We start from the raw sequence: 18,884 nt of genomic DNA on the forward strand, positions 1-18,884 counted from the left end.
TCCCCTGCTCCCTCCTCAGAACTCCCAAGGCCCCTCCTCAGCCTCTGTCTACCCTGGGTGCCTGAAGCAGGAAGGCCCAAGGTGTTGGCTTGGCCTCAGGACCAGCTTGGACCAAGGGTGAAATTCCCATGGCTCCAAGAGCCGCGGCCTTCGCTGCCTCTGGCCATTCTCCATGCTGTCTCCTCCGTTAGACGCAAACAGACGTGAACAGCACGAGGCCGGGCCGGCTCTGCCCCAGCTCCGCGTGGGAGGAGGAAAGGGAGCCAAGCCCGGATCTCCTCCAGCCACCAGCCCAAAGGCCTCTCTGTTCCCTGAATGCTGTAAAAAGGCAACACCAGTTTAGATGCAATTTTTTTTTCCATTTTTGGCAGAAAAATTGAGGAGACAGAGATAAACAAAAAAAATACTGTAATTCCCTCCAACCTACACTTAGTTTTTAAACAAATAGGCCAGGTCCTGCCAGGCCTTCTTCCCCACTAAAGGCCCTGAGGCCACCCCCCCAGGCCCCCGCACCCCCACCCTGAAGCCCGGTGGAGCAGTAGGAAGCTGTCCTCCAGCTTCAGGCTTCGGACTAGAGCTCCAGCCCGGGCAGGAGGTCGTGCCACTAGTGCCAGAGCACAACCTTCCTGGCCTGGTCCACGCTCACCACGTGGGTTCCGGAGTAGCACCAGGCCACGGCGTTGACAGCAGCGCTGAGGAGAGAGAGGGGCAGGCTTCAGGGGGCGTCAGGAGCTGGGCCTGCAGCCTGGCTCTGCCCCTCATTCCTGGACCTGGGCAGTTTGAGGCCCTCTCTGAGCCCCACCTGTAAAATGGGCTCACAGGGCTGTGGTGAGGATGGACCCAAATGTGCATGGGAGGGCACTCTGTGAACTGTGAAGGGCTCGGGGGGTGGAGGGTGTGGGACAAGGGCAGGGGACTCCACGATCCCAAGCATGTCAGAACCTGGAATCGACTTAGCAGCTGGGCTGGGGTGGCACTAGCCCTGAGGCTGGGATGGGCGGGCGGGTGGCGGCCGTGCTCACCAGTGGGGTCCTCGAAGGCTACTCTCCAGTTTCCCAGTGTCCACATCCCAGATGTAAAGGGCTCCATCCCAGGAACCCGCCAGCGCATAGCATCTGTCCGGGCTGCAGTGGCCACAGAACAAGAGAGAGATCAGAGGACACACAGACACACACACCCTAACACAGATGCAGTCAGATGGGGCGCACTCGGACACAGGCACGTGCTCTCCCAAACACACCTGAACACGGCTTTGGTCCAGTCAGAACCACACTTGAAGCCTTCAGCCCTGAGGACAGACAGGGTCGGGGTCAGAAGGGAGGTGGCCGCCAGTCCCTGCCCTCAGCCAGGAGCTTCAAGAGCCTCCTCTCTCCCTCAAAGGGTCGGGCACCTCAGCAGGCCCTGGTCCAGAAGGGCCTGCAGGGAGGGGCCCCCACTGACAGGCCCTGGGGGGCCTTTTACAGGGGACGAGAGGTCCAGCTGCCCTGGCCAAAGCCACAGGTCAGCGGTCTGGAGGCTGGTACCTGAACACCTGGCGGATATTGCTGACACGCAGGTCGATGACCTTCAGCGTGTCGTCACGGGAACAGCTGAGCAGATGCAGCTGGTCATGGCTGAGGCTCAGGGAGGTGACCCGGCCTTGCACAGGGATGACCTGGGTGCAGCGGGGCCCCCTGAGGACCGAGACAGAGACGGGAATGAGGAGCAGCCCACCCTGACAGGGCCACTCCTGACAGGCGCCCCCGGGCTCAGATCACTGGGGCCAAGGCTGACTGTGACAAATCTCCCACCACGGCCAGCGCCCTCCAACAGGAACTCAGGCAGCCTTTGACTCGAAGCCCCTGGAGCCCCTGAAACCTTTAGGTCACTAAAATAAGTGCTGGAGAGAAAGCAGTGAAAATCGTCTTCAAATGTGTGAAAGAGAGAGAAGGGCTTCAGACAGCAAGCCTGCAGACCAGCGAGCGGAGGCCCGAGGCAGGCACGGCCTCCAGCACCAGCTTTATACACCATTCGAGCTCAGTGTTGGGCTCCAGGTTCGAAGAACCACCAAAACATTTGTTCCTTTTAACTAAAACATGGTAATTAAATGGAAAAATTTAATCCATCTTGGCTGGCAAGGCCCAGGCAGAGTCCAGCGATTGGAGGAAGAGCCACTAGGAAGGTGGCACAGCTCCCTGGGGTCAGCTGAGCCTTCAAGGGGCCAAGCCTGTCACAGAAAGGCTACCAGCTGGGAGCACCAACCCCACAGCCTTACTTCCCCGAGGTACCCTCCACGGCTCCACGGCCAGAGAAAGGAAAGAGAACCCAGGAACCCCGGCCCCACGCCTCCACCACCCACAGCCTGCGCCTGTCACCTGCTGTCCCAGAACCGGATCTTCTGGTCATTGTGGCCACTAATGATGAGATGGTCCCCACACACTACATCGTTACAGTAGGAAAGGACATTGATGGTCCTGGAGCCTGGGGACCAAGGAGCAGAGCCCTGGCCTCAGAGAAGGGTTGGACACATGGGGAAGCTGAGGCTTTGAGGTCCTCCCAAAACTAGAACCCAGGTGCCCTGCCTCCCAGCCCAAAGCCTGAGGTCACCAAGAAACTGGCAGAAAGCACCAATGGGGGACAGAGAGGAAGGCCCTTGGAAGGTTTCTCCCCAAATGCCTGCGAATCTCAGAGCCACTCCCAGAGAACAAGCTGAAGCCTCTCCCAGCGGCCTGGGAGGGTCCCGGAGGGCGGGGCGGGGGCTGGGTCTCACAGTAGGCGCGGCCAAGGTCCCACTCCTTCACTGTCCGGTCTCGGCTCCCAGTCACCGCCTCGTGCCTCGTTAGCTTGAATTTGGCAGCTGTCACTTTGTCTGTGTGTCCAGACAGTGTCTCCTGCTCCCCATCCCAGATATGGATCAAGGGCACAGCCAAGACCCCATAACACCCCCTCCAGTCCCAAGGCATGACCCCTGACCCCCAGGCTGCGTCCCCAGGCAGGGCTCACCTTGGACTGCGCCTCCCCAACCTTCCAGAGCTGGGCAGCCCGATTGTAAGTAGCTGCCAATACCTGGGAGCCCTAGAGACACGGGAGTGGAAGGGAGAGGTCCTGAACCTGGGCCCAGCCAGAGGCAACGTCCCTCAGGCCGGAGAGCTGGGGCAGGGGCTGCCTCGGAGCTTCCCACAGCCCAGGGCAGCAGGCAGGCGGAGGAGCTTGTGGCCCAGGGAGGATTTGGGTAAGAGCTCCAAGGCCTGGATCTAGGACACCCACGATGTTCCCTCAGGTGCCAGAGCCCCCGCCTGCCGGGGGTGGAGAGTGGTGGGCATCCCACGCCACTAGGGCAAAGTCCGCTCACCGAGGGGTCGAAGTCCACACTGGTGATGCTGCCGCCACCTCCTTCAAGGGTCTGGTGGGCCTTCAGGTGACCTAGGGGGACCGGGGGAATGGGCAGGTGAAATGAGATCACTAACATGAAGAGGAAAAGCTGGGACAAGGAGTGGGAAGATCCGTCTCTCCCAGATTAGAGGACAGAACTGCTGGGTCTGTTCTGGGGGCCACGGCTGGAGGCTGCACCTTCCCGAACTGCCAGCAGGGGGCCTCAGGGAGCAGCTGCTCATCTTACAGACAGGGCTGGAGAGGACCAGAGAGAAGGGACTGTCCCTAGGTCACACAGCAAGCCAGGGCCAACCAGCTGGAGACTCGTCTCCTCTAGGAGGCCTCCAGGAGCTGGCTCGGCCTCCCCCAACACACCCCCCTCTACAGAGCACAGGGTAGACAGCTAATGTCTGTCTCCTAACTGAGTTCCGAGAGTTCAAGTGATAACAGAAGAGGTGACCTGGTGGACCGCAGGGACCTGCTCCTCAAGGGCCTGTCCCTGTACCACTTCACGATCAGGGACACCCACCTCCCCTAACAGGGACCATCTGGGCCAGCCCTCCCCATCCTGCAGGCCTGGACCCCAGGAGCTGGGGGGCACCACCCTTCTTCAGAGCAGGGAACCCAGAACCCTTGCTAAGGGGTCATCTGGCCACTGCCCACAAGAATGTTCCAGGCAAGGAAACACAAAGAGACCCAAGACCTTTACCCATGAAGGAGCGAGCTGAGGGTGGGGTCTGGAGAGAAAGCAGTGGGTTGGCCTGCAGGGGAGGGACCCTCACCTCCCACGACATTCCAGAGGTGGATGAGGGAGTCAGCCCCTCCGGTGGCCAGGAGGCTGCTGTTGGGGCCAAAACAAACAGCATTGACCTCGGAGAGGTGGGCATCCTGGGGGGAAAAGGAGAGGCTGGTGGCCCTGGTCCTTCATGCACGCCTCTTTGCACATGCTCACAGGCTCTCTCTCACAAGCACCTGTGCACATCAGGCCTTACCACCTCCACGTGGACCCCTGCAGCAGCCTCCCCCTACACCGCCCCGTGCTTCCCCGCCTGGCCTCCTGGTCTCCCAGCCTCCCGTCTCTCCCTCCCCAGTCTACTCCCCATTATAAAATGCTGAGGGGGTCCCACCACAAGCTGTGGAAGGAAAATTCCTGCTCCTACTAAGGAGCCCGGCCTTGCTTCCCTGGCCTCCGCAGACCACCCCTGCGGCTTGTAACCCCCTCTCAGTACCCCATGCATATGGCCCAGCTCCTGCTCACCACCACATCCTGAGTCCAGGTAGGAAGCCGGGCTGCCACACACACAGGGATGCTCTGGTATCGCTGCTCGGGGGCCCCCCCAACTGAGTGGCCTCTCCTCTTCTTGAAGCTGGGGGTGGGGTGTCAGGAGGGCATTCAGCAAAGCCTCGGACATGGGGGCCTCAAGCTCCCGAGGCAGCAACTACAGGAAGCAGACATGGAAGGCAGCAGAACATGGCCCAGAGGGGCAGCAAGCATATTCCCCAACCCGGCCTCTGACCCTAGGGCTCAGTGTGGACATGGGAGGGGCAGAGAAACAGACATAGAGGCAGGGCAGGGTCAGTGGAAACCTCGGGGCTGGGGTTTCAGTCCTGGCCTTGCTACTGCTTGGTTCTGACCCTGGAGAAGTCCCTGACATTTCTAAGCCTCAGTTTCCCAACTGAGTGGCAGTTCCTGTCCGGCCTCAGGCTGGAGCTCTTGGTCCCGTAAAGAAACTGATGAGGGACAAAGCCCCGAGGGTAGCTGGGCTATCCAGCCCCTAGACAGCTCCTGCCTCTGGGGCGCAGCAGAGACTCACACACAGAGTGCTGGGCAACATACAGACAGACAGACCCAAGGTGGATACACAAAGCCCGGCCTCTGGGAGCCTCACACAGGGCTCCAAGGGGCCCGACCCCTTCACACACGTGTTGGTGCACACACACACTTACTCCAGAAGCCCCTTCACCACATCCACACAGCGGGACAGCGTCAAGGAGGTGGCGGAGGCAGACCTGGGGCCGAATCAAGAGAGCTGGACTAAAGGACTGGCCGGTGGGTGTGCAGAAAGCAGTCACTCATCCTAACACTTGGCTAGGGACCCCAAGGCCCAACGCCTCTTAAGCCCGGGATAAGAACTTGAAGACCAGGAGAGTGGGATGACCCAGAGCAGGCCCAGGAAGGTGGAGGCAGAGAGGGATTTGGCACGAAGTTCCCCAGTTCCCACCATGATGCTAAGGACTGCCTCACCACAGAAGTGCCCCCAACAAAAGCTCCTGGGAGGCTGAGGTGGGCCTGTGGTGGGGGAGGGGTGAAGATACCCCAGGATGGGAGAGCATAAGGCTCAGGGTAGGAAAAGCTGGATCTGCAGAGACCTGAAAAATGCCCAGGAGAGGGTGTGCCCTGGGATGACTTGGCCCACCAGGGCTGCCAAGGGCTTTGGGGACCAGCATCTCCTGCCCCTCCCCCAGGCTCCTTCCCTGGACACCAGTGCCCTGGAAGGAAAGGCTGAAGGTGGGCCTGCAGGCTGGGGAATGGGGCAGGGAGAGGGCAGCCTCAATGCCAGGCAAGTCAAGATGGATGAGGGAGCCTGAGGGGAGAGGCGCCCAAGGACTGAAGCCCCTATCCGGTCCCTCCCTTGTGAGCTCACACCTACACACGCTCAGAAGTTCACACCACTCAGGTATGCTCGCCCAAGCTTGGACACATGTGCTCTCATGTCCCTGTGTACGCACACACATGCCTGTGACAGCTGAGCCCTGAGCCTTGCCCACAGCTTCCCTCCTGGTGACACTCTTTCACCAGCCTGACACCCCACCCCCAGAGCTCTGGTCCTGGGAAGGAAAGAAAGGGGTGAGGACAGGGGCTGGGGTCCCTGAGGTGGCACTGACCCAACGTGGCTCCAGGCACTAGAGATCAGAACTGTTCTGGGAGATCTGAGCTGTACCCCAGAATCTCCCAAAGGTCCTAGAGGAAGACTGCAGGACAGGGCCAGCTCAGAGCTCTGGGACCGTCCTCACCTGAAAGGCCTCCTCAACTTCTCAGCAGCCTCACTCTCCAGGGACTCCGGCTCAGCAGCCAGCGCCAGAGTCTTGGCCGGCTCCCTGACAGCATAGCCTAGGATGCTTGGGCTCCTGGGAGAGAGAATGAGGCTCAAGAAGGCCAAGGGACTGGCCAGCCCGTCCGTGCCCCAGAGTCCAACATGGGGAAAATGTGCAGACCCAGGGATGAGGGGTCCGTGTGGGTGCACGTGTGGCAGGCAACCGTGCTGGCTCCTATGACCACATCTGCACGTGTCCGCGAGAGCCTCGGGACCGCGGTCGTGCACACGTGCTGCCAGGTGCACGGGTGGCGCGGGCAGAGAGGGGGCGGGGTAGAACTGGAGGCAGCAGCGGGAGAGCAGGGCGCTCCAGCACACGCGGGGCGGAGGCTCGGCGGGCAGGTCCGGGCGCATCCCCATTCTTACTCGCTGATGCTCACGGGCCGCTTGGCAGCCTTCTTCAGCTCCTGGGACACCCGCGCCTGCTTGGCCCTGAGGGAAGAAAAGCCCGCTGACAGCCGGGCGCGGCGCGGGGGGGGGTCCCCTCCCCCGGGGCAGGCGCCGGGCCCCTCCCGCACAGGGGGCGCGACCGCTCGAGAGCTCCCGGCGGGGCGGAGCGGGCCCGGCGCGCGCACCTCTCGCGGCGCTCGTTGCGCAGGTTGCGCTCGGCGGCGGCACGCGCCTTGTGCTGCACGAGCCGCTCCAGCAGCTCGCGCGCCTCCTCCTCGAGCCTGCGCAGGGCCGCCTCCTGGACGCCGGCGTGCGCGCGCAGCGCTTCGTAGGCCGCCCGTTGTGCTGCGTTCCGCGCGCGCCGAACGTGCACCCGCTGCGCCTGCTGCGTTCGCTCCTCCTGCAGCTGCGCCACGCGGGCCTCCAGCTCCGCCAGCCTGGGGGGCGGAGGGCGGGGAGCCTCTGTCACCGCTCAGGGGCAGCCGGTCTCCGAGCGGGGACAGACTTGCCCATGGGCAGGTGGCCTGCCAGGCGGCCCAGCCAAGTCTCCAACCCAGCCTCCCGTCCTCAGAGTCCTGCCGGTCCGGCCTCGGAGAGCACCCACGCGGGGCAAGCTCTCGGGCCTGCTGGAGCCCCGCGGGGTCCTCCGTGCCCCCGTCCCCGGTCCCTGTGCGCTGGCCCGAGCCTCACCTGCTTTGCCGCTGCTCCAGCTCCGCCTCCAGGGCGCCCAGCGCCGCGCTCTTCTCCACCACCTGGTAGGCCATCTGCGGGCGGCGGGCGGGCCAGGTGGGCACGGGTGCCTCCAGCCCCTCCCGGCGGATGGGACAGGGGCTGCTGCCACCCCCACCCCGCCCCGCCCCTACTGAAAGGACAGCAGAGGCTCGGCCCGGTTTAAGGTCCTGCACAGGGACGCCTGGCTGTTTAGGGACAATGCAGGGGCCTCAGGCCCTGGGGTCCAACACCTGAGTTTCAGTCCTGCCAACACCACTTAGTTTCGCTGTGACCCCAGGGTAGTCATATAACCTCTCTGAACCTGCTCTGTTTCCTCACCTGTAAAATGGGAATGCTGGTGCTTACCTCGGGGTAATGCAGAATTATTATGAGGAATATTTCAAATAATGGCAAATGTTTATATAGCACTTATGTGTGCCATGCCTTGTTCTGAGCACTCTACACACATTAACACGTTTAATGCCTGTAACAACAGCATGAGGGTAGGTACTGCCATTCTAGACGCGGACATTGACACAGAGAGGTTAAGTGTCCTGCCCAAAGTCACACGGCTAAGTAGCAGAGCTGGTATTTGAACCCAGGTCACCTAACATTATGTTCCAAGTAAAGGACTGGTCTACAGGAGGGGTTTGAGCGATGTGGGGTCTGTTTCCCACCTCTCCATCCCCTGGCATAGATTCCAGAGAGCAACAGGGAGCTGCAAGCAGAGGCACACAGGAATGGACTGGGGGAGCACAGGGCCCAGAATGAATACTGGAGCTGCCCCCAGCCCAAGAGTGGGAGTGAGGGGCATCTCGTCTATCCCCCTGCCTCACTCAACCGTCCTTCAGCCGAGAGCTGGGGAAGCCACAGAGAGGAAGCTCAACTCCCACCTTTTAGAACTGAGGGGCCAGTGGGAGAGAAGGACCCCAGGCAAAGCAGTTCCCACAAGTGGGGCAAGAGGAACAAGAAGAAATAACCAAGGCTGCGGGCTCTTGTTGCTAACCTGCTCCTTGTTCTTTCTTACGTGGGCTGGGTAAGGCATGGACTGAAGAGCGAAGATGGTGCTGTCCACCTACACTCAGACGTCACCCTATATGAGTGGGCCTGGGAGGGACCCTGGCAGGGAACCTACTTCCAGAGCTGGCCCAGTCAGTAGATTTATAATTCCTTTCACCACTCAGCAAGCTTACCTCCACTTCTGCTCCCTCACCTGTCATTTACTTTCTTTGATGTTTTGTTATTCAATGTTTTTTAGTTGATGCTTTTCAAAATTCAAATAATAGAGATGAAAAACAGATTAGTGGTTGCCAGGGGTTAGAGATGGTTGGGGGACAGGGATGAGTTATGACCAAAAAGGGGTGGCAAGAGGGAGATCTTTGTGGTGATGAAATAGTGCTGTATCTTGATGGTCACACAAATCTACACATGACAAAAGGACAACTGTATACACACTTCACACCAATACCAGCGTCCTGGTTGTGCTCCCCATAGTTACATAGGTTGTAACCAGTGGAGGAAACTGGGTGAAGGGTACACAGGACCTTTCTGCACTGTTTGCAACTTGCTATGAATCTATAATTATATCAAAATAAAAAGTTAAAAATAATGAGGCATGTTTGTTGTGATATGTGAAACAGTACTGAGAATTAAAGAAAAAGCCACTCCCCACGCCCTGGCATATCCAATGGGAACTGACTGGTGTGCGTCTCAGGAAGTGACGGGGAGGGAGAGAGTGCTGAGAGCAAAGGGTAGGCTAGGGGTACGTGGAAGTATCCCAGACAAGGGAACCATGAGGTGGAGACACGAGAGTGGCAGGAAATGCAACAAGAGGCTGGAAGGAGAACTCGCTGGGGAGCCAGGGTAAGGCTCTGGAAGATAGACAGCAAACTGATAATGGGGAGAGGCGAAGGGAGGGGCTTTCCCTTCTTTACTCTGTGGGCTTCTGTTCTCTTGAAATGTTCACAATAAGCAGGAATTTGTGTATTCCTTGCCTTTTTCTAAGGGAGATCATTTTCATTAAAATATATCACTCTGAGTGGTGGACGGGGGTGCCCAGGGAGGAGTTATCCAGGGAGGATGAGGAGAACTTGGACCAGGCCAGATAAGACAAGAAACAGAGAAGGGGAAGGATTTGGAGGCAGGATCCATGAGCTGCTGACTAGCTCAGGATGGAGGGCTGGCAGGGCCAGAGGTATCCCTGGATTTCCAGCCCGGTGACGACCAATGGCGGGGATGTACCTCTTCCTCACTTAGTCTACAAATATTCATTAGCATGGACTGTGGAGACAGGCCCCTGGGATACAGTGGAGGCAAAGCAAAGGCATCCCAGGTCTTGGGGCTCTCACAGCCCAGAAGGGGGCTCAGATGTTTGAGGGTCACCTCTCAAGTGTCACGTTGCCACTCCAACAGGGACTCTGAGGGAGAGGTTCTCACTGGGTTCACAGCCCCATCCCCACACTATTGGGCACGTGACTTGGCACGCTGGAACTGGGGGTGTGTTCATGGCTATCAGTCTCCTCCAGTGGACGGGAAGCTCCGTGGGGCCAGGTCTTGTTCCCTGCTGCATCCCCTGTGCCCTGGATGTAGCAATTGTCAATAAATATTTGTTGAAAGAATGAATGGAGATCACAGAAGGTGGATTCGTGTGGGAGGGAGTTCAAATCCTGGCTCCGCCTCTCTAATAAGCCTCAGTTTTCTCTGCAACCATAAAATTGTGGAGGGTTAGCTGAAATAATGCTCAGCCCAGTGCCTACAGGGACTCGCCTCTTAATGTGGTGTTGGCCATATTATGGGGGAGATGGTGGGTCGATTTTAGATGTGATGTCCAAAAACCAGCTGAGCAAAGAGTCTGGAGCTCAGAAGAGGCCGGGCTAGAGATGTGTCTGGGAGTCAGCAAACAGAAAGGAGCCAGAGAAGGAAGTTCAGACGCAACAGCTACAGCAAGGAGAGGAAAGCCAGGAGAGTGTGGTGAAACAGAAGCCAAGAGACACCATGGGGTTGGGGGGCAGTGTCAGGTGGCAGTAGCACACCCTGCCATGGAGGGAGACCACCTGGTGGGGCAAGTCGTGAGCAGCGCAGACTGGCCCATCTGGAAGAGGAACAGAAGCTGCCCAGCCCCTGCACACCTCACCCGCCTCCCTGAGCTCTCACCTCACTTCCTCATCTTGGGCTGCCAGAGCCAAAATAGAGAGCACTCTGACCCCTCTCTAGCCTCAAGGCATTGGCCTTGGGGAATGTTCCTCACTTGCTGGCTCCCTTGGACTGCGTTCCCCACACCCCGCAAAGTCCTGGATCTTGGCCCCACCCCATCCTCTCTCAGATCCCTGCCCAGCCTACCTCTCCACAGACCAGCCGGAGCCCCTCCTCCTCCTCTCGCCACTTCACCCTCAGAGTGCCTGGGACTTGGTCTGAGTCAGGCCCCGACTCCTCCCTGTCAACCAATCAGAAAGGGGTGCTCACTGTCCGTCCATTCACCCAGGGGATGCACATGAAAAGCCTGAAACCAGAGCCATGAACTGTCTCCTGAGGAAGGTGAAGCCAGAAAGCTAGCAGAGGAAAGAGCAAGTCTCCAGAAATTGGAGCTGCCCATGACTCCTGCTCTGGAATTCCCCCAGGCCTTGGGCTCCCTTCTTGAGGCCCCTCCCAACTCTGAGCCCTAACCCATTCCTGGTTCTCATCTTCACTCCCTCTTTGGAGTAGGTAGCAAGACCCTTCTTTAGGCATCAGGTAAGCAACAGGGAGACAGAAAAAGACAGAGGAGGGGAAAAGACAGGAGTGTAGGGGTGGGAGGGGAAGGAGATGGGACAAATGCAGAGATGGACTGAGAAGGGTAGGAGAGAAAGGACATTCTAAGCGGCTGGCCTGGGAGAAGCCTCAAGCTTCAAGAGGGAAGCTGCGTCTCCCCTCCCCTGGGCAGCAGCCAGGGGTAGATGAGGTGCCAGGGAGAGAATGAACCCAGCATAGGCGATGGGGGCAGGGCCCAGGCACAGGCAGCCCATTGTGACCATGAACACACACTCACCAGAGGCCCTGGTGGGAAGCAGGAGTGACATCATTTGGCTCTGGCTGGATCTTCTCTGAGAACCGGGCCAGCAGCTCAGCCTTCTCTAGAAGACGGTTATCTATGGGTGCAAGAGGGTGAACCTGGGGTGGAGACAGACACCTTCCAGCAGACTCCAGGCATCCAAGTTACCTCCTGCTGGAAGGGCTCTCTGCAGGAGCCCAGGGATGCAGAATTGGGGAGCTACAGGCAGGCTGGGCTCAGCAGGTGCTTGCAATAGTCTCCCAGGACCTTCACCCCTGGCACAGTCGCCTCACAGCACTAGCCCCCAGGCTCTCCCAGGCACAGAGAAGGAGGACCAGTGCTGGGGAAAGACATGGCCGCGCACTGCCTGCTGAGGGAAGGGAGAGCCCAAGGATTGATTCAAAGCTGCCCCAGGGCAGGGCCTGGCACCAGAGAGTGAGGAAACAAACAAGTTCCACCTGCCTGCGGCCTTTGGCAAGTCACTTCCCCTCTAAGAGCTCTACCTTTCTGGACTAAAAAATAATCCTGACTTCCCCAGGATTGGCGGAAGTTTCCCCAGATCGGAACAGACAGTCCTTGAGCAATTATCCAGCAGACCTCCTTGAGTTTGGTAGTTTGTGCTACAGACCCTGGAACACAGCCCCTCCACCCCCACCCACCGTCACAGTCACCATCACTTCCTCTTTTCTCACCAGTTCCAGGGTAGAGTGGGGGTGACAAGCCCAGGCCTAGCTCCTCAGCTCGGGTCCCTCATGCAGTCCCCTACCTGTCACCTCGACTGATGTTGCTGGCTTTGTTCTCACACAAAACCCTACCCCAGCCCCCAGGGCACTGCGCTGGCCCCCCAGCAAATCTAAAGAAGATGCCATTTTGCCCAATTTACAAGAGAGAAATCTGAGGCTTAGGGATATGCCCTGCCCAGGACCACAGAGAAGACTGAACTTCAATGTATCTGATTGCAGCCCTCCAGAGTCTCTGCAGTCCCACTGATTTGCAGCTCCGGGGGGAGGGGGGGGGCGGGGGCGGGGGGGTGACTCCTCCCTCAAAGCTAATGGTTCCATTGTCCATCAGAGCAGTGGAGAAGTGACACTGCCTGGACGCAGGGGACTGGCCTCACATCCCTGAAGGGAGAGGACCAGAAGCCTGGAAGGTTGCAGAGAAATCTCCCAGGACAAGAACAGCAAATTCAGTGGGGGTGGGGAAGAGGATGGTTAAGCAGCAGCCAAGATTAGGACGAGTGATGGAGCTGGAGGGATTGTGGTTAGCTTTTCAAGCCCAGACATACAATCTCAGATGAGCAGAGGCGCTACCCACAGATGGCACACCTGTTCATCGTGGCTTTCGCTGCCTAGAAACAACTCTGTGAGAGTCTGACTTCCCTGGGCTCAGCCCGCTCCCTCCCGCAGCTTGGATCCCTGTGCTTCTCCCCCAGGCCGGGCGTGGCTGGGCGCAGAGGTGCTCCAAAACCCTGAGCCAGGATCACCTATCCAGTGGCAAAGCCTGGGACTCTCAGTTTCCTCCCTAGAGATTTCAGAGTTTAGAAGTAGCTGCTCTGGACAGTCTCGCGAGGGGGACAAATGGACTGACCAGGCTCTACTCTGGGGACCGCCTGGGAGGGAGAAGCATAAGAGACCTTAAAAAACCAACAGTCGCTGACGAACCCGTGCCTAGGAAGCCTAGCCCGTGGGAGGCAGAGCCAGACGACGAGGCGCGAGGAGACCTGGCGCACCAGGAGGGAGCTCCGTCTCTAGGCAGAGCCTGGATTGGAAGAGGCAGGAAAGCTGGCCAGTCGGAGGTGGGACGTAACAGACAGGGGATCCAGCAGGCCCAAGGCCTCGGAGGCGAGAAGGCGCTGGTGCACTTGGGTCCCAGCCGGAGGAGCCAGACAAACCTCCCCTCGCCCAGAGCCCCGTCCCCTGCACGGCCATCTCCTAAGCCCCCCGGGGCGCACTCACAGGCCGGCACCAGCTCCAGGAAGAGTGCCTTTTGCGTGCGGTCCCGCTGTCGAAGCTGCCGCACGATGTGGCGTTTCCAGCGGGCCGCGAGGCCGGCGGGGGCGCCCCGGCCCGCCATGGCCGCGCTCTCCTGCCTCCTCCGCGCGCACCTCCTGCCGGAGAAGGCGCGGCCGGGCCGGGGCGGGGCCCCGAGGGGACTCTCCTTGACGTCAGGGGGCGGGCCGCGGCGGGGAATCCACGGGCTATACCAAGAGCGTTCGCGGGGGGAGAACGGAACGCAAATGTGGAGGAAGCCGCCGCCAAGGGCTACACCACCCGGACCCCACCAAAAGTTCTCACCTAAGACGGGGTTCCTAGTGCTCTCCCGGGTAATAAGCGGGAATAGAGGTCGGAGAATCCGGGTGTCCTCCCCCACCCCTGTTGGCGCGCTCCGCAGGCGGGGCCTCCGGGACCCGGTTCCTTAACCCCTCAGCGCCCGGACCGCTTCTGCAGAACGGACGCTCGCGCGGCGCCCATCTCGACCCGGCCTGGCTCTTAGATGGGGACCTGGAGAGCTCGACACGCCCGACGCTGCCCTCGAGGCGCTCAAGATCTCTGAGGGGAGGCGACACAGACACAGGACACACGCGGGGTGCCAGCGAGATAAGAAATCACAGAGGATAAAGGGACTGAAGGGAAGAGGCCCTGCTTTCTGGAGATGATGGCATTTGGGTCGGGTCATGAAGGATGAAATAGGCGTTGGCCCAGAGAGAGAAAAGGATTCCAGGCAGCGGGAAGAATAGGTGCAGAGGTTCGATGACATAAAAACAGCCGGCCGATTCGGGTTTGTGGGGAGCAAAGTTTAGGGACAGAAATTAGTCGCAGAAAGTTTAGGTCCCTGAGAGTAAAAGGATGCAGCTGATTTCGTCTAGCCAACCCTCGGCCCAGAGGGGAGACGCAGCTTGCCTGAGAGCGCACAGGATTGGGTGGCTGAGCTGGCCTCAGCCCAGGACCCTGACTCAGGGCTCAACCGTTGACTCTATTTGGGCAGCCTCTGGAGGCGCAGCATCTCTTGCAGGTACACTTGACAGTGAATCATGGGTTCCCAGGAAGTGTGATAAAACCTTCTCCAGCAAGACCCCTGGTCAGACCTCGACAGACACAGGCCAGTGTGAAGAATGAAAGGAGGGATTGACTGGGGCCAGCCTCACCGTGGGGGACACTGTGTAAGGCCCCAGCAGGCCCTGCTCTTGGTGATGGAATGCAGACCTGTCCATCCCCAGGAAACGCAGAGAACTTGGGTGATGTTGGGGAGTCACCAGGCCCTGGAGGTGCCAGGTCTGTTGAGATGCAAATGGGGCTGGGTCACAGGACTTGGAAAGCAGTAAATGCCAGTGACACCTCAGGAGAGTGTATACCCTGCTCTAAACCACAGTGATCTGAGCTCAGTCCCCCACATGTCGTTGTCTCTGACCCTCATTTCCTTTGCAGCTGTTCCTTTGGAGCAGCTTCCCCTCTAGTCAGCGTGGCTTCTACTTGAGTCACCTCCTCCAGGAGAACTTTCTGCCCCTGCAGGGAGTTAAGACTTCTCTGACCTCAGCCCTGGCCCAATCAAGTCTGTCTGCTGAAAGGAGTGGGTGGTGGGTGGTAACATTTACCAGAAGGTGTGCCCGTGGAGGCCCAGGGCCATTTGGCGCCCGTGATGAATTCCCTTTAGGACTGGCTGGCTCTTATGTGCCTGGGGACATCATCAAGGGAGCTGGGGCTGTGTGCGTGGAAGGCTGTGTTGACAGGGCTGTTCCTGGCTTTGAGGTGCAGAGGTGTATTTTTCCCAGGTGAGGAGTCCTGTTAGGGTCAGGCGTTCCTAACCCTTTTTTGACTCACAGAACACTCGTAGGAAGTTTAAAATAATTTTGTCATTTTTTTAGTAAACATATTTAATTTGTAGCACTGTTCTTTTTTTTTTTAAGTTTTTTTTTAATTTTTCCTTTTTTCTCCCAAAGCCCTCCCGGTGCATAGTTGTATATTTTTAGTTGTGGGTCCTTCTAGCTGTGGCATGTGGGATGCCACCTCAGCATGCCCTGATGAGCAGTGACATGTCCGCACCCTGGATTCAAACTGGCGAACCCTGGGCCACGAAAGCAGAGCGGGCGAACTTAACCACTCACGCATGGGGCCGGCCTAATTTTGTCATTTTTGAATAGTATATGATAAAGGAGTGATTGATTCTAACTAAAAATATTTATCTTCTATCTTTAGAATATGAAAGATTGTATTGTAAAGTTCACTTAAAATACAATTTTAGACAACATTCATAATACATAAAGACAAATGTCCATTTTTCCACTTTTTTTTGCTTTTAAGATTTTATTTTTCCTTTTTCTCCACAAAGCCCCCCCGGTACATAGTTGTGTATTTTTGGTTGTGGGTCCTTTTAGTTGTGGCATGTGGGATGCCGCCTCAGCATGGCTTGATGAGCAGTGCCATGTGCGCGCCCAGGATCTGAACCTGCGAGACCCTGGGCCACCGAAGCAGAGCACGCGAACTTAACCACTCAGCCACGGGGCCAGCCCCTATTTTTCCACATTTAACATGCTCTTTAATTTACTTTAATTATGTGAGAAAAACATAATTCAATGACCAATAAATATAAAAAGTGATAAAAACATGATTTAGAGACCTAATGTACTTTAGAATATAGTTTGAAACTTGTGCTGGGGTTAGCATCTCCCAGCAGCCAGAGTGATTTCTTAAAAACCAAAGGCTCTGCAGCGTGTTCAGAGCACACCCCAAACTCCTCAGCATGGCTTCCAGGCCCCACTTGCCCTGGCTCCTGCCCGCATCTCTGACTTCACCTCTTTCCATGCTGTGAAGAAAGCCGGTTCACAACGCTGAGATCCCACCTGGGCACCTTCACCCTAACTGGTCACTATTCCTGGTGCCCATTCTCCAGAACTTTTAGGGGCTGGCACTACCCCTTCTCTCAGAAGATCTTCCCTGTTCACCCAGTCTCAAATAGCCTCCATCCCATTCAATGTCTACAATATCTAACTGTTCCTCCTTTCAGAGCATCCTCACTCCCAGAAAGGACCACGTTTCTGTGTTTGTTTTGTTGTTTATGATCCGTCTCTCCCAGCGGGCTGGAAGCTTCGGGAGAGCCACGACCAAGGCAGCCTTGACCCCAGCTCTGTCTCCTGCACCTAGGACAGGCCTGGCGCCAACTGAGGAGGCGACCAGTAAATATTTATTGCTGTTGCTGTGGTGTCAAAAATATGCAAAAACAATTTTCATGGCCCAGTGCATAGAAGTTTTGAATTCAAAACTGCAGCTATTTTTAATTGAAAAATAAATAACACGCACATAGCCAAAAATGCAAATGGTACAAGAGTGCGCTTCTTTGCCTCACATCTTCACGGTGGTCAGGACAGGATGGCTGTTCGGTGATCTTTGGCTTATCTGTTACTTAACACAACTATTTCTTAATCTCTCTCATGATTCTGAGTGTTGGCTGAGCTCAGCTGGGTGATTCTCACTTTGAGTCTCTTAATGTAGTTGCAGTCACAGCCTGGGCTAGAGTCGTCTGAAGACAGCTGGGCTGGTTGTTAATGATGGCTCACCCATCTGGCTGGCAGGAGATGCTGGCTGTTGACTGGAAGGTCTATGACAGCTGGAAACCAAAGGACCTACACGTGGCCCCTCCACATGGCTTAGGTTTCTCAGAGCATGGTAGCTGGATTCTGAGAAGGAGAGTCCCCAAACAAGCATGCCAACTGATGTAAGAAAGCTGCTAGTCTCTTAAGGCTTGAGCCCAGAAACTGGTACAGCATCACTTTCTCTGCTTTCTGTTGACCAAAGCAGTCATAGTCCAGCCCAGACTCAAGAACAGGGGACACAGATCCCAGCCTTCAATGAAAGGAGTGTCAAAGGATGTCTGGCCATCTTCAATCCACCACATCTGGTACCAAATAAACCTTCAAATCTCAGTGGTTTAACACAACGAATGTTTCTTTCTCACTCATATCACAATATGGGGTAGACAGTGTTGGTACAGTATTCTCCTCCAGCAGTGACTCAGAACCAAATTGCTTCTACCTAACAGCTCTGTCATTTCAGTTTTTTGATCCCAACTGCTCTGATGGGAGAGAAGATGAAAGTGGAGGCTGTGGGGAAAAGATTCACTCCGACACCTAATTGCCTTGGAGCTGAAGTGAATTCCCATTCCTCTGCCCACGTTCCCATTGGTGAGATTACATCTACTAGGCTGTTGGGAGAGGTAGTCTTCCCATGTTCCCTGGAAGAGAACAATGGGTGTGAACACATGATTGTTGCTGACACACACCAATTTCCCAGTCTTTTTCTCTAGAAACACCACCACTAACACTTGAGTGTGTATCCTTCCAGAAATATTTATGCATATACAGACATGTAAAAACACAAATGTAGCAGTTCCACACTGTTCCACACTTTGCTTCTTTATATGACAATATATTTTCAATATATCTTAGAGAACTTTCCATATCAGAATATATAGATCTACTTCATTCCTTTTAAGGCTGCAAAGCATTTCATTGTATGGATGTACTATAATTTATTTAATGTCTCCTATTGATAAACATTTAGGCTACTTCCAATTATTTGCTCTTATTATGTTACACTGTTCAGCCTTGTACATAGATTTCTGCTTAACTATGTTAGTGAAGCTGTAGGAAAGTTTCTATAAGTAATACTTAGAATATATATATTCAATAGTTAGCACATAGCCCAGTAATATCCGATTAGAAAATGTAGTCAGAATGAAGGCATTCACAACAGCAATAAAAACTAATATACTTAGGAATATACCCAAGAAAAAATTTGCAAGCTGCAAATGAATGACATAAATTAATTTGAATGTTTTTATCAATTATATATTTAATGTATATTAATGTGATCAATTAAATTAACTGAAGGACATACAAAAATACCTGAATGAAGGAAAATATTTGACACGTTTGGGGTTGGGAAGACTAAAAATAAAATTATAATTTACACAAATTATGAATTCATTGTATTCCAGTCAAAATCCCAATAGGATATCGCTTTTATGGAATTTAACAAATTGTTTCTAAAACTCAGAAAGAATATCCAAGAGGGGGCTGGCCCCGTGGCCGAGTGGTTAAGTTCGCGTGCTCGGCTGCAGGCGGCCCAGTGTTTCGTTGGTTCGAATCCTGGGCACGGACATGGCACTGCTCATCAGACCACGCTGAGGTAGCGTCCCACATGCCACAACTAGAAGGACCCACAACGAAGAATATACAACTATGTACTGGGGGACTTTGGGGAGAAAAAGGAAAAAATAAAATCTTAAAAAAAAATAGTATATATATAAAAAAAAGA

The 18,884-nt window shown here is 55.9% G+C and overlaps 1 protein-coding gene across 3 annotated transcripts; it reads right to left on the reverse strand.

Annotated features, from left to right (window-relative positions):
- Nucleotides 1–391: 391 nt before the first annotated feature.
- Nucleotides 392–13,729, reverse strand: ATG16L2 (autophagy related 16 like 2). Of its 3 annotated transcripts, XM_023645798.2 has the most exons (18): nt 13,530–13,727; nt 11,572–11,671; nt 10,887–10,980; nt 7,527–7,600; nt 7,022–7,273; nt 6,813–6,878; nt 6,367–6,480; nt 5,299–5,361; nt 4,610–4,718; nt 4,134–4,239; nt 3,332–3,402; nt 2,983–3,054; nt 2,750–2,870; nt 2,355–2,460; nt 1,524–1,673; nt 1,241–1,288; nt 1,023–1,124; nt 392–692 (listed from the first exon to the last, which is right to left on the reverse strand). In XM_023645798.2, the coding sequence occupies exons 1-18, from the start codon at nt 13,645–13,647 to the stop codon at nt 605–607; spliced, it is 1,854 nt and encodes a 617-aa protein (XP_023501566.1). In that variant the 5' UTR covers nt 13,648–13,727; the 3' UTR covers nt 392–604. The 3 variants fall into 3 exon arrangements, with proteins under 3 accessions (XP_023501566.1, XP_070130544.1, XP_070130543.1); XM_070274443.1 differs by lacking the exon at nt 10,887–10,980 and having other exon boundaries at nt 13,530–13,729; XM_070274442.1 differs by lacking the exon at nt 5,299–5,361.
- Between the last annotated feature and the right edge of the window lie 5,155 nt (nt 13,730–18,884).

Source organism: Equus caballus, chromosome 7 (assembly GCF_041296265.1).
Source record: "Equus caballus isolate H_3958 breed thoroughbred chromosome 7, TB-T2T, whole genome shotgun sequence".
Taxonomy (NCBI): domain Eukaryota; kingdom Metazoa; phylum Chordata; class Mammalia; order Perissodactyla; family Equidae; genus Equus; species Equus caballus.